Source organism: Carcharhinus amblyrhynchos, chromosome 4, assembly GCF_965287045.1.
Source record: "Carcharhinus amblyrhynchos chromosome 4, sCarAmb.v2.hapA, whole genome shotgun sequence".
NCBI classification, from domain to species: Eukaryota; Metazoa; Chordata; class Chondrichthyes; order Carcharhiniformes; family Carcharhinidae; genus Carcharhinus; species Carcharhinus amblyrhynchos.
Window position 1 is genome coordinate 91,881,823 of NC_137327.1, and position 14,241 is coordinate 91,896,063.

Consider the following 14,241-nt stretch of genomic DNA (forward strand, 5'->3'; position numbering starts at 1 on the left):
ATGCTGCCAAGAGGAGCGGTAAGGTTAAGGATTGGTAGGATTTTAAAACACAGCAAAAGATAAATAAAGCAAAACAGGATGAGCAAACTAGTTTATTTATTAGTGCCACAGGTAGGCTTGCATTAACACTGCAATGAAGTTACTGTGAAAAATCCCTTAGTTGCCACACTCCAGTACCTGTTCAGCTAACACTGAGGGAGAGTTTAGCATGGCCCATGCACCTAACTAGCACATCTTTGGGACTGGGAGAAACCAGAGCACCTGGAGGAAACATACGCAGACACAAGGAGAAATTTCAGAATCCACACAGACAGTGGCCCAAGAGGCAAGTTTTTTTTTTTTACATACAGGTGGTGGGTGCCTGGAACTTGATGCTGAGTACTGGAAGCAAATAGGATAGTGATTTTTAAAGGGCATCTTGACAAATACATGAATTTGATGGGAATGGAGGGACATAGTCCCTAGAAAGGTAGGGGGTTTTAGTTCAGTCAGGCAGCATGGTGGGTGGAGGCTTGGTGGGCCGAAGGGCCTGTTCCTGTGCTGTAATTTTCTTTGTTCTTTATATTCAGTGTCTTCAGCCATTTGTTTATAATACATGTAATGAATCAAATTGGTTGAAGACTGGCATTGGTGAAGCTGGGGACCTCAGGAAGGGGTTAAGATGGATCATCCACTTGGCACATCTGGCTGAAGATGGTTACAAAGACTTGTCTTTTGCACTGATGTGCTAGGCTCTCCCATCATTGAGGATGGGAGAGAAATCTCCTCTGTACAGTTATTTAATTGCCCATCATTATTCACGACATGACAGAACTGCAGGACTTTGCTTAAGGCAAGCTCTCATAAACAGTAATATGATAATGAGCTGATAATCAGTTTCTTAGTTCATGGAGAGATAAATATTGGCCAGAATTATGCCCCTCCTTTTCTATGAAATAGTGCCATTATGTCCACCTGAGGTGGCAGATGGGGGCCTCAGTTTACTATTTGATCCAGATGATGACACCGCTGACAACACAACATTCCATCAGCCCTGAAATGCAATATGAAATCACAACATTCAGAGTCAGGAGCAAGAGTGTTACCTACTGAGTCATAGCTGAAAGGATTGTGAATCTTTGGCCAGCTCTACCCCAGAGAATTGTAGCTACTTAGTTACTGAGGGTATTCAGGACAGAGATCACTAGATATTTAACAAATAAGGGAATCAAGAGGGGTATGGATAGTACAGAAAGGTATAATTGAGGTAGGTGGTCAGCCATGAACTGACTGAATGGCAGAGAAACGTCGAGTGGGCAAATGGCCTATTCTGTTCCATTTCAAAGCAGAAGGAAAAGTGGAGGAAAAGAAATACATTTAATATAGTGCAACTGGTTGAACTAGCTTCCTTTACAGGCCTCGACCAGATGACTGCCTGCTGTCAGACAAGAAAGCTATCAGAAAGAAAATAGAGGTGGGAATGATATGCTTTCATTATACAATCCTGAACAAATGACCAGCTACATCTTTTACACATCATCTGATAAGTGGATCTATGGGGGGCCTTCTGCATTTAAAGCTGAAACTATGAAGTCTCACATACGGATCTACAAGCTGATGCAGTGGAGCCCTTAATCTAAGTTTTTCTGCAGCCTCTCAGTCTGATATTGCAAACAGATAATGTTACACGTTAACAAACTTTGAAAACCAGAAATGACAAAAACTATTTCATTGCATTGTCTCTCATCTCAATCCCACTGACCTTCTATTACACTGACCTGTTGTGGTTCATCCTTGATGACACCAGTTTTTCCCAACAGGATGCGACTCTTGCGAGCTGATGATTCTTTTTTATTCTCTTTGGAAGGAGAGTTAGATGTCATCTCCTCTTTTTCATCAGGAATTTCTGGAATAAAAGCACAGCAGTTGCAAATGTTCATCTAGCAGTACATTTCAATAGAAATCTGAGTGCATAATGCATAATATTACAGAATGAAACTGATAACATTATGCTATTCACTACTGATCCCTGGCTTTGTATAAAAAGGAAAGCCATTATCACCATTACTCAAAAACAAATGCAGTTCTTAAATCAACTATACCACGTCTGTGGTAGGTAAAATGTTAGAATCTGTCATTAAGGAGGAAATTGCGAGGCATCTTGAAGGGAATTGCTTGATAGAGCAGACGCAGCACGGTTTCATTAAAGGGAAGTCGTGCCTGACAAATTTACTGGAGTTCTATGAGGATGTGTCTAGGGCGGTGGATAGAGGAGAGCCGGTGGATGTGGTCTTTCTAGATTTTCAGAAGGCGTTTGACAAAGTGCCTCACAAGAGGTTATTGCAGAAGGTCGAGGGACATGGAGTTGGGGGTAGGGTGTTAGCGTGGATAGAGGATTGGTTGTCAAATAGGAGGCAGAGAGTGGGGGTCAACGGGTGCTATTCAGATTGGCGGATGGTGACTAGTGGAGTGCCCCAGGGGTCGGTGCTGGGGCCTCAGCTTTTTACCATTTATATAGATGATCTGGAGGAGGGAACCGAGTGTAGACTGTCGAAATTTGCTGATGACACCAAGATTGGGGGAACGGCAAATTGCGCGGAGGGTGTGGAGAGTCTGCAGAAGGATCTAGATAGGCTGGGCGAATGGGCCAGGAAATGGCAAATGGAATTTAATGTTGGCAAGTGTGAGGTGGTCCACTTTGGTAGGAAGAATGGTAGGAAGGACTATTACTTACGGGGCGAAAAACTGCAGCAGGCGACGGTGCAGAGGGACCTCGGGGTCCTTGTGCGTGAGTCGCAAAAACCCAGCTTGCAGGTGCAGCAGGTGGTCAGGAAGGCGAATGGGATGCTGGCCTTCATAGCGAAGGGGATTGAATATAAAAGTAGGGAGGTCTTGCTGCAGCTGTATAGGGCATCGGTGAGGCCGCAACTGGAGTACTGTGTGCATTTTTGGGCGCCGCACCTGCGCAAAGATATTTTGGCCTTGGAGGGAGTGCAGAGGAGGTTTACTAGGCTGATACCGGAGTTGAGGGGGTTGAGCTATGAGGAGAGGCTGAATAAACTGGGCTTGTACTCGTTAGAGTTTAGAAGAATGAGAGGAGATCTCATTGAGACGTATAAGATGATGAATGGGATGGATAGGATAGAGGTGGAAAGACTCTTCCCGCTCAAAAAAGACAATAGGACTAGGGGGCACAGCCTCAAGATAAAAGGGGGGCGGTTTAGAACGGAGTTGAGGAGGAACTTCTTCACTCAAAGGGTGGTGAATCTCTGGAATTCTCTGCCCGTTGAAGTGGTGGAGGCTGCCTCGCTAAATATTTTTAAGACGCGGGTTGATGGGTTTTTGATAGGAGAGGGGATTAAGGGTTATGGGGAGAGGGCGGGAAAGTGGAACTGAGCAGTGACAGATCAGCCATGATCTTATTGAATGGCGGGGCAGGCTCGAAGGGCTGGATGGCCTACACCTGCTCCTATTTCTTATGTTCTTATGTTAAACTGTTAAATAAACTTTTGCTTTTAAATGCTATTTCTGTAATTCAGAAAAAAACAAATTTGCACTTATATGGGCCTCAGGATGTCACAAAGTACTTCACAACCAATCAAATATGTTTGGATTGCAATCACTATTGTAGCTCAGTGATAAAAGATAGTCAATTTGCACTTAGCAAGGCTCCCAAATAACAGTGAGATAAATAACCAATTAAACTATTGTAGAAATGCTCACCAAGGAACTGGTGTTAGCAAGACATCATTGCTGCTCTTTAAAATAGGTGTAATGGAATCTTTGTCAGCTGAAATTCAGTCAAATATATTGATCAGCTGATAAGGTTCTATCCCATACTGTATTAAAATTATCCTATGTTAAGTTTGGAAAGTTTTAACTGTCTTTAGGTTTTATTGTTCTGCTGTAATAATAAGACATACCAAGAATTATGTTTTCATCATTCGGGTCAAGAGTCAACACAGGCGGCTCCAGAATTTTGTCCATGGCTTGGTCATCCCAAATGATGTTATCTTCCCACCTTCCATACACGAGCTCCTCATTATCAATGGGGAAGATGGAATACCAAGTTTTATCATCTTCTTGGGAAGCTAATGAAGGAAAGCAATGGTAAACATGGGAAACGGTATTAAATCACCATTGTGGCTTTACAACACTTCACAGGAGCATTATGAAACAAAAGAAAACTATGAACAAAGAAGAATAAAGAACAATACAGCACAGGAACAGGCCCTTCAGCCCTCCAAGCCTGCACCGATCATGTGTTCCTAACTAGACCATCCGTTTGTATCTCTCTGCTCCCAGAATGTTCATGTGGCTATAAGTCTTAAAGATCCTAGCGTGTCTGCCTCAACCACCTTGCTTGGTAATGCATTCCAGGCCCCACCACTCTGTGTAAAATATTTCCCCTGCATATCTGTGTTGAACCTCGCCCCCTTTACCTTGAACTTGCGACCACTTGTGTTTGTCATTTCCGATCTGGGAAAAAGCTCTCAACTGTTTACCCTATCTATGCCCTTCATAATTTTATAAACTTCTATTAGGTCGCTGCTCAACCTCCATCTTTCCAGGGAGAACAACCCTAGTTTACTCAATCTCACCTCATGGCTAAGACCTCCATACCAGGCAACATCCTGGTAAACCTTTTCTGCACTCTTTCCAAAGCCTCCACATCCTTCTGGTAGTGTGGCGACCAGAATTGGATGCAGTATTCCAAATGTGGCTTAACCAACGTTCTATATAACTGCAACATCATATGCCAACTTTAATACTTTATGCCCCGTCCAATAAAAGCACCTTTTCCACCTAGGTTGCCACCTTTAAGGATCTGTGGACTTGCATACCTAGATCCCTCTGTGTGCCTGTACTCCTGGTGATTCTGCCATTTATTGTACAGCTCCCCCTGCATTAGATCTACCAAAATGCATCACTTCGCATTTATTTGGATTAATTTCCATCTGCCATTTCTCCGCCCAATTTTCCAGTCTATCTATATCCTGCTATACTCTCTGAGAATGTTCATCGCTATCCGCAACTCCAGCAATCTTGGTATCGTCTGCAAACTTACTAATCAGACCAGCTACATCATCTTCCAAATCATTTGTATATATCACAAACAGCAGAGATCGCAGTACAGAGCCCTGCGGAACACTAGTCACAGACCTCCAATCAGAAAAAGACCCCTCCACTACTACCCTCTGTCTTCTATGGCTATGCCAGTTCTGAATCCATGTAGCTAGTTCACTCTTGATCCCGTGTGATTTAACCTTTTGCACCAGCCTGCCACGAGGGACCTTTTCAAATGCTTTACTAAAATCCATGTAAACGACATCTACGGCCCTTCCCTTGTCAATCATTTTTGTCACCTCCTCAAAAAACTCAACCAAATTTGTGAGGCAAAACTTCCCTCGTACAAAACCATGTTGACTATTGCTGATGAGACTATTCTGTTCTAAATGCAGGTAGATCTTATCTCTAAGAATCTTCTCCAACAATTTCCCTACCATTGACGTCAAGCTCACTGGCCTATACCTTATGGCCACAAAAGATGATATTGAGACAGGTTGCCAAAAGTTTGGTCAAAGAGACAGACTGTAAGAGGAATTTCAAAACTGAAAGAGGCTGAACGGTAAACATGATATAGTGCACACTGGGATATACATAGGCAACCAAGTTTCAATATGTGCAGATTTTCAAATTAGCCTGCATTTTTATCTGGTTTTCCATCACGATCAGGAAACTAAAGCGTTTAGGTGAGGTATCACATGTGGGGCAGGTTAAATGAAGCAAGGGGTCTTTTCTGACTTTCACTGTCCATGTTTGTCATGTGATGATAAATAAAACACATTGTCTTTCTACGTTTATGAGGAATGTTTAAAATTTCAGCATTATTCTACAGGGAGCTGGTACGTTTGATAGGAATACAGCTCAGATTTTGGGAGAGTAGGATAATTATTCATTTTAGCCTTGCAAGTGCTTATTTTAAGTAGAGCTAATGGACTTTTATTTACTTCAGTTCCACTGGGATTTCTGATTGAAGTGACTGACAGGGTCATATAATGATGTGGTTTATATGCAGAGCTGGATCTGTAGCAGAATAAAAAAGCTTTTGCAGAAAGTAGTCAGTTGCAGCTGAAGCCTGGGTGAAGTTAGAAGGATTTTGCAGGCTTTTGTCTCTGAAAAAAAACGCAAGCCTAGGCTTGCTCGCTTATTTCTTTATAAGTGGTTTTGATCTATGCATAAATTAAGCTTATTTAGAATTGGAACAGTCATGAGCTAGAAAGTAAAGTTGCAACCTTTCACTTATAAATATTGTTCATCCGTTAATAGTTCAGCTGCTTCATTTATTAGGGTTACATTTAAACTATGTTATTAAATAAAGTTTGATTCACTACAGAAGATCCCTACTTTGTTAGTGGAATCATTTCTAAAAAAAAATCCTCTCCTCACATTTGTGCCAAATAGAAAAATTGTCGGACTCTAGCTTGGCTTCCTAATTTAACTTGGGAGTTCTGATCCAGCACCCTAACAGTAAGTTTACCCCAAGCATGCAACACAGGAGATGTACCAGGAGAGTGCTGCTATTGTTGGATCAAGAGATAACAAAGGCTTAAACAAAGGTTTCAGCAGCTGACGAGCTGAGGCAATAATCACATGGAGTCACAGCCAGGGAATGGAATTTGTGAAGGGGCTAAAGGCTTCATTCTTGAATGGGCAGAAATATCTGTTTATCCAGTACTGGATATCAACAAACAACATGGGCCAAGGATAAATTAAAGTAAAATTGTGATTTACCAAACACCAATTAAACATGCTACTTTTGTCACATTTAAAATGTTTAAATATTTTTTGCAAAATAATCATACAACACAGTTCCATGACTTTCTTTTAAATACAGAAATTTTTCCTAACTTTAATGAAGAAATTCAAAATTATTTGTTTTGCATTAAGCTGCAGTGAAATATTTTGCCTCACAATCATGCTCACTAAATATTGTTTTTCTTTGTATTTGGTGACATTTACAATGTTGGCAAGATCAACATTTATTGCCTAATTCTACCTACCCCAAGAAGGATATGGTCAGCTGCTTTCTTGAACCAATCTTTATGGTCAAAGTGCTCTCACGTTGTTAAGTAGGGAATTCCACAAATTTGACCCAGCAACAATCAAGGAATGACAATAAATATTAATGGATGTAAATAGTGTGTGAACTTGGAGGGGAACTTGGAGGTGGTAGTGCTTCCATTCACCAGCAACCCTTGCCTTTGTAGTTGATAGAGGATGCGAGTTTGGGAGGCGCTGCTGAAGAAGCCTTAGTAAGCTGCAGCAGATAGGACACCCATCACAGCCATGGTACGCCAATGATAGACAATCAAGAGGACCACTTGGTCCTGGATTGTGTCACAATGAAGTGTTGTTGTAGATTGCTCCCATCCAAGCAAGTATTCCATCATTGCACTTTACAGATATGGAAAAGTTTCACCTTCCTTGACCTGGTCTGGCATAATTGGTATTTATGTGGCTGGTCCAGTTGAGTGAGTTGTAATCTCAGGATATTGATGGTGGAGAACTTGGGAATGGTATTTCTATTAATGCCAGGTGGTGATGGTTTGAACCTTTCTTGTTGGAAATGGTAATTTCCTGGCACTCATTTGCAGTGAATTTTACTTTTTACTTATCAGTCCAGGTCTGGCTGTTTCCTGATGTTGCTCTATGCAGGCATGGACAGTTTCATGATCCAAATAATTAGGAGTGAAGTTGACCACTGTTAAAACATCATGAAGAGCAACCGGGAGGGGCAATAAATGCTGGCCTAGACAGCAATGCCAACCTACTCCAAAAGAATAAACAGCCCCACTTCTGAACCACAGAATCATTACAGCACAGCAGGAGAGCATTCAGCCCATCATGGCTGCACTGGCTCTCCGAATGAGCAGTTCACCATTGCCATTCCTCTGCCTTCTACTGCTAACATCATGATAGAGTGAGTCATTCACAAAGCAATTTAAGATAGATGGGCTAAGCCAGCTACCCTGTGAAACTGCAATTTCATTGGAAGTGAATTATATTTTATGAAAAAAATCTTCATCATCCCTCCCCAAACCCCCACTTCCTTCAATACACACAATTTCTTCTACTTGTTTCTACCTCCCCTTGCCTACTCCTAGCATGGCCTGCAGCACAACATACACTTTTGTCCATTTGCTTCAAATGTATAACATACACTTTATTTTCCCGGCCCTCCACTCTACATATCACATTTACCAAACTTCATGTGCCATAACACTCTGCATCCTGTACAATATACATGTGCTTCCTCACACCATTCCTAGAATACGTAAGTCTTCCCTGTCTGCAGGTATCTACTCGTCACTATAGAACACACACTACTGTCGCACAACTTTTTCTTTTAATGGAAATTATTTTCTAATTTTAGTGAAGAAATTCAACATGATTTTCTTTTCATTAAACCACTTTGAAAAACCCAGCCTATCATTCATTCTTTAACCCTCAAAAAACATATGCACTATTTGCTGGGGTACCATACCATGCTGTTCTGGTATATGTTTGTCCTTCCCTTTGGCTAGGATTGGAGGACCAGGCATTGTACTTTTCTGAACTGGTGTGGGAGGCACAGGATTCGACAACCAAGAAGTGCCACGGTTGAGCCCTTAACAGAAAAGAAATGAAAGTGCTTGAAATGATGTTGGAAAGAAAACTGTTACGAGAGATGGGGACAGTGTCAACAGGAAAAAAATATACAATTAACCATTAAACAAGAATAATAGTTACTGCACGAATGTTATGACTTTTCTATTGTCAATTGGCTGATGAGTGATGATTTTGGCTTCTGTCCATTATGTTCACAGAATATGATAGCTGTGAAATGTGAAGAAAATAAAAGCACTGTTTTCTATCAGCCTAGCCCATGTCTCCTTCTAAAAAGCTTTAATCCACAAGAATAAACAGAATGAAGCAAACGTTCATACCTTGTTGTGCATTGTATGCTGTAGCATTTCGGGTCATGCTGGATGGCAACCACCCAGCTAAACTGGCTCGCTGGGATTTTGTGGTCTTATGTTTAACATCCTCTCCATTCCAAATAATGTCCTCTTCCCAGGGAAGCTGTGTAACCATGAGAAAATGCTCATCTAGAAGAGCCTCCATTTCATTCTGCAACTCCGTCTCATCAGTTGATTTTTCCATCTCCTCAACAGACTCCTAAAATCATGAACACAGATTTTTACAATTAATGTCACCACTAACAAAGACATCAAACTACAGTGCTTGATGGAGTGATACTATAACAAAATATAGCAAGAAGAAACAAGTTCTCAGGACATCCCAAAGAATTGTGTGGCACGTTTCTTCAAATGTCCAAAAGATAGCACCGCGAACACTGACTGCAGCACTCTTTCAATATTTTATGTTCAAAGCCTGGAGTGTGGCTGATATTCATAATTTTCTAACTAAACTTATATGCCACTACTGACAATACAAAATAAGTATTTTAAAGAAAATATCTGCTATAAAACATACATTATTGTGTTTATTACTATTTCAGTCACATCTCAATATTTTTAACCACTGACCACTGCAATCTCTTCTGAGCACTGTGTTATTAGTCACAGGCATATTACATTATAACATCTGCTGACCTTTTACAAAGTGGTGAACGGTTATTTGGAATGTACAGTACATTCCAGATTGCTGTGTAGTCACACCTCGCCTTCTTCCCCAAATCCCCCACCCCACCACTACTTCTTCACCTCCCCCCGCTCCTCACCATCCCACCTCCCCCAATCCACTGCTCACCTTCATCCCACCCCTCCCTTTCATCCCCAAGTGCCCCACTCCACACCTTCATTCCCATCTATCTTTCATCCCCACTTCCCCTTCTTCGTGCACATATTCACCTCACAGGCAACATTGCCAATGATCCATTAAAAGGATTTGGAAGTGAATTTTTAAGAAAGACTTGCATTTATGTAGCAACTTTCATGGCCTCAGGCCATCTCAAAGCACTTTACAGTTAATGAAGTGTAAACGCTGTATTATAGGAAATGCAATGTGATAATGAAAAGATAATCTGCATTTTTTAGTGCCGTTATTCAAGGGAGAAATATTGACTTAAACAAAGTAGAGAAGTCTCTACTCAATGAAATAGCGCTCTTTACGTTCTCAAGGGGAAAACAAGGCCGAAGTTTAAATGTCTCATCTGAAAGACTTCATATCCAAATGTGCAATACTGGACAGCTCAGATTTTCTGCATAAGTCTCTCAAGTGGATTTTGAATCCACAATCTTCTGAGTCAAAGGCATGAGTACTACCAACTAAACAACACTCAACAGTTTTAGTATATATGGGCTGTGTCCTTTAGTGGCTGAACTTTTAGGGGCATGAGTCATCGGTACAGAAATGGGCAGTCAAAGAATCCCTACAATGCAGGAGGGCATTCTGCCCTTCGAGTCTGCACCAACAACAACACCACCACCAGGTATTTATCCTGCCAACCCCCAGACACTAAAGAGCAATTTACCATGGCCAATCAACCTAACTTGCACATTTTTGGAGGAAACCGGAGGACCCAGAGGAACACAGGGAGGCTATGCAAATTCCACAGTCTGCCAAGGCCAGAATTGAATGTGGGTCCCTGGTGCTGTGAGACAGCAGTTCTTATCATTATGTCATCGTGCTGCTTAGTCAGGTGACTGAGGTCAGGAAAGGGCATTTGAAGTGGTGTAAATAGTGGACAATACCCCCTTAACAATAGTGAGGCCTCAGAACAGAATATAAATCAAGAAATAATAATTTCTTGCAAGAAAGGTTCTGATTTTAATCTTCATTTAGATCGGGCAAGTCAAGCTAGCAAAAGGAGCCCCAAGGACGAGTTCATAGAACGTATCCAAGACAATTTCTTAGAACACAGGGTGTAATCAATAAGGGAACTGGATGCTTTAGATTATGATTTCATACCAGGAGCCTTCTGAAAAGAGGATCACAATATTATATGTTAACATTCAGTTTGAGTGTAAGAAAAACAGTTCTGGTATTCAAGAAAGGAAAGAGACAAAAAGTGGGAAACTATAGACCAGTCAGCTTGGCCTCTGTGGTGGGAAAGTTGCTGGAGTCAACCATCAAGGAGAACGTGACTGAACATCTGGAAAAGCAAGGCTCAATTCACCAGTGTCAGCATGGTTTTGTGAAGGACAAGTCTTGTTTGACAAACCTGCTAGAGTTCTTTGAGGATCTAACCAGCAAGATAGATAATGGGGGTCCTGTGGATGTGATCTATTTGGACTTTCAGAAGACATTTGGTTAAGTGCCATACAAGGTTAATGTTGCATTAGAGAATAGTACCATTGTGGACAGGGATTTTGTATCAGCTAGCAGATCCACAGATAGATTTTTAGTTCTTAGTGATAGCTTGGAGGGAAAGGGTTACGATGATTTTTACCTAACAAGATAATGTTAGCAGTTTGCTCATGTGAGAATGCAGTCACAGAATTAAAATGAGATATGATTCTTAAGTATTCATATATTAAGTGATGTATTTTACTATATTAAGTATATTTTTACTGAATAATGTATATGTTCGCCAAACGTCAGAATGTGAGCGCTGCAGAAATGACGATAGGAATTCAGAAGTTCAGTAGCTAGAATCTATAAGAAAGCAGAATATACATTATAGTTGCCAGCACCGGGACAGTTATTAAAACATTAGGTGTCAAAATAGTAAGGCATCTATCGTCCAGGACATAGAAAGTGTTTTTTCATGCCCAGAAGAGACACCTTCAGATTGTTTTGGCAATACGCCTATGGAAATGGTATTAGGATCGAGGTGTCCTGAGCAACATAGCAACAAGGAAATGAGTCTTTCCAGGGGAAGAAATCTGCTATTAAGAAGGACAAATGAAATATCATTATGTCAAGTAACGCATCACAAATGGCTGAGGCAATCTGTCATGTTTTGGACTAACATGTTAATATGAAATGAAATTGAATTTAAGCTAATTAGGAGTATCTTAGATAATGGAAAGTGTACTGTACTTTGGCTCAGTGCCTTAGATCTTTGAAGAGGTCTTGTAGCGCTGACCCAGAGCTAGTTGACTATCCAAAGGCCTCCCAACGGCCATAGATTAATGTTTTGTTTGTGATGTATGATTTTTCATGTTTTAAATACATTTTAGTTACATCTTGAGCAGAGACCTTGCCTTTGCAAATTTAGTTTTTAAATAATTTTAAGCTTTTAAGAAAATCAGGCCACCAAAGAAGCCATCCGTGGTACGATGTATACAATCACATGTTAAGTGATTCAGAGAATATTCTGGAAGTAGCACCATGCATGACACTAACCGGGGTCTGTAAATAGTTGAAGATTAACAATAAATCTTTGATGTTCAAATATACAAGTTTCAAGATTTCATCATTGAGACATCAGATGAACCCATAATGCAACATGGCATTCAGTGGTAGCACCATAGGGACCCACTAAAGATAGTGTACTTGAATTTCCAAAAGGCATTCAAGAAGACATCACATAAAAAGCTATTGCGCAAGATAGGAATTCATAGCATTGGGGATGATGTATGAGCATGGATAGAGCATTTTATGAGATGGTTGACAAGCATTATTTGAATTACAGAAATGCTTAAAATTATAGAAGTTAAATAGCAAATATGGTAAAAGTTCCATTATAAGGTCAAAGATGGGGATGTTCACTGATGATTGCACAATGTTATGCATCACTCACAACTCCACAGGTAAAGTAGTTTGTGTCAATGTGCAGCAAGACTTGGATAATATTATAGCTTGGGCTAATAAGTGGCAAGTACATTCACACCACAGAAATGCTAAGCAATGATCACCTCCAGTAAGAGAGAATCTAACTATCTCCCATTGATATTCAATAGCAATACTATTGCTGAATCCCTCACTATCAACATCTGGAATTACCAGGAACCAGAAACTGTACTGGGCCAGCCATATAAACATTGTGGCTACAAGAGCAAAAAGAGGTTGGGAATTCTGTGGCGAGGATCTCATCTCCTGACTCCTCAAAGCCAGTCCACTATCTTCAAGGCACGTGAACAGCGTGACGGAATACTGGTCAGGAGCAGCTCTAACAAGACTCAAGAAGTTCAATACTATTCAAAAAAAAAGCAGCCTTATTGATTGGCATCCCATCCATCCCCTTCAACATTCACCCCCTCTACCACCAACACACAGTGGTGGCAGTGTACAGTATCTACAAGATGCACTGCAATAACTCACCAAGACTCTTTCCAAATCTGTGGACAGCAGACGCATGGGGACATCACCACTTGCAGGTTCCCTCCAAGAAACACACAATCCTGACTTGGAACTCTATCACCATTCTTACGTCAAAATCCTGGAACTCTTTTCTGAGCTTCACTCTGGGTGTACCTACACCACATGGACTGCAACTGTTTAAGACAGTTCTCCACCACCTCCTCAAGGGAAATGAGGAATGAGAAAAAATGCTGGCCAAGCCAACAATGTCCCATGAACAAAAAAAATAGAAGATTTGAGCAGAAACCTTGCGATGGCCCAGGTAACTTGCTCCAGAATTGAAACTGGGTTGGTTGTTTTCATTAACCCAGCTTTTTTTTTGAACAATTAACATGTTTGAAAATAGCAAACTGACATATCTGTAACTAATTTTTAAGGGGATAGGATTTGGGGAGAAAGTTTTATTTATTATTAATAACAAGGGTAGCTCAATAAAAATGAAATTCCCTGAAAATGTTTCAGCTTGGTAAGTGCAACCTTCACATCTAATTCTCAAACTTCCTTAATAAGAGAATGTTGACAAAATTAGAAAATAAATGGAACATGTTTCTTTAAAGAACATCCTTGAAATAAACAAAAACAAATCCTCCTATGCTTTTCACTTGGTGCACAAGTAGTCTAACAAAAGCAAATGAAGAGTAAATAATAAAATTAAAAATCAAATAGTAACTGACAGAAATGAAATGTGTGTGTGTGGGTGAGGGTGGGGGGGTGAGGACGGGGTTGGTGGTGGTGAGCATTGCACCTGGAGTTGAAATTGTCTCCAGATACAGGATTAAATACAATTTATAAGTTGTTCTGTAATCCGAGATCCAGGTTCAGATAGAAGTCTAATAACATGCCAGAGGGTTTGCTAGTAGCGACAAACTCCTCAGCAAAAAGAAATTCACTAAGGTCCTTTCCGGAGGAAGAGAAAAAGTTGCTCTTAACACGTTCCAATCATTCAAG

The 14,241-nt window shown here is 40.7% G+C and overlaps 1 protein-coding gene across 4 annotated transcripts in view; it reads right to left on the bottom strand.

Moving 5' to 3' along the window:
- The window catches only part of taf1 (TAF1 RNA polymerase II, TATA box binding protein (TBP)-associated factor), a 152,246-nt gene that overhangs the window by 105,257 nt on the left and 32,748 nt on the right, over positions 1–14,241 (bottom strand). For all 4 annotated transcript variants that reach the window (XM_080187541.1, XM_080187538.1, XM_080187540.1 and 1 more), the window contains 4 exons: positions 8,970–9,201; positions 8,528–8,650; positions 3,903–4,070; positions 1,758–1,885 (listed from right to left, as the gene is read on the bottom strand). In XM_080187541.1, the coding sequence (XP_080043667.1) occupies positions 1,758–1,885; positions 3,903–4,070; positions 8,528–8,650; positions 8,970–9,201 (651 nt within the window). The remainder of the gene's footprint in view (positions 1–1,757; positions 1,886–3,902; positions 4,071–8,527; positions 8,651–8,969; positions 9,202–14,241) is intronic.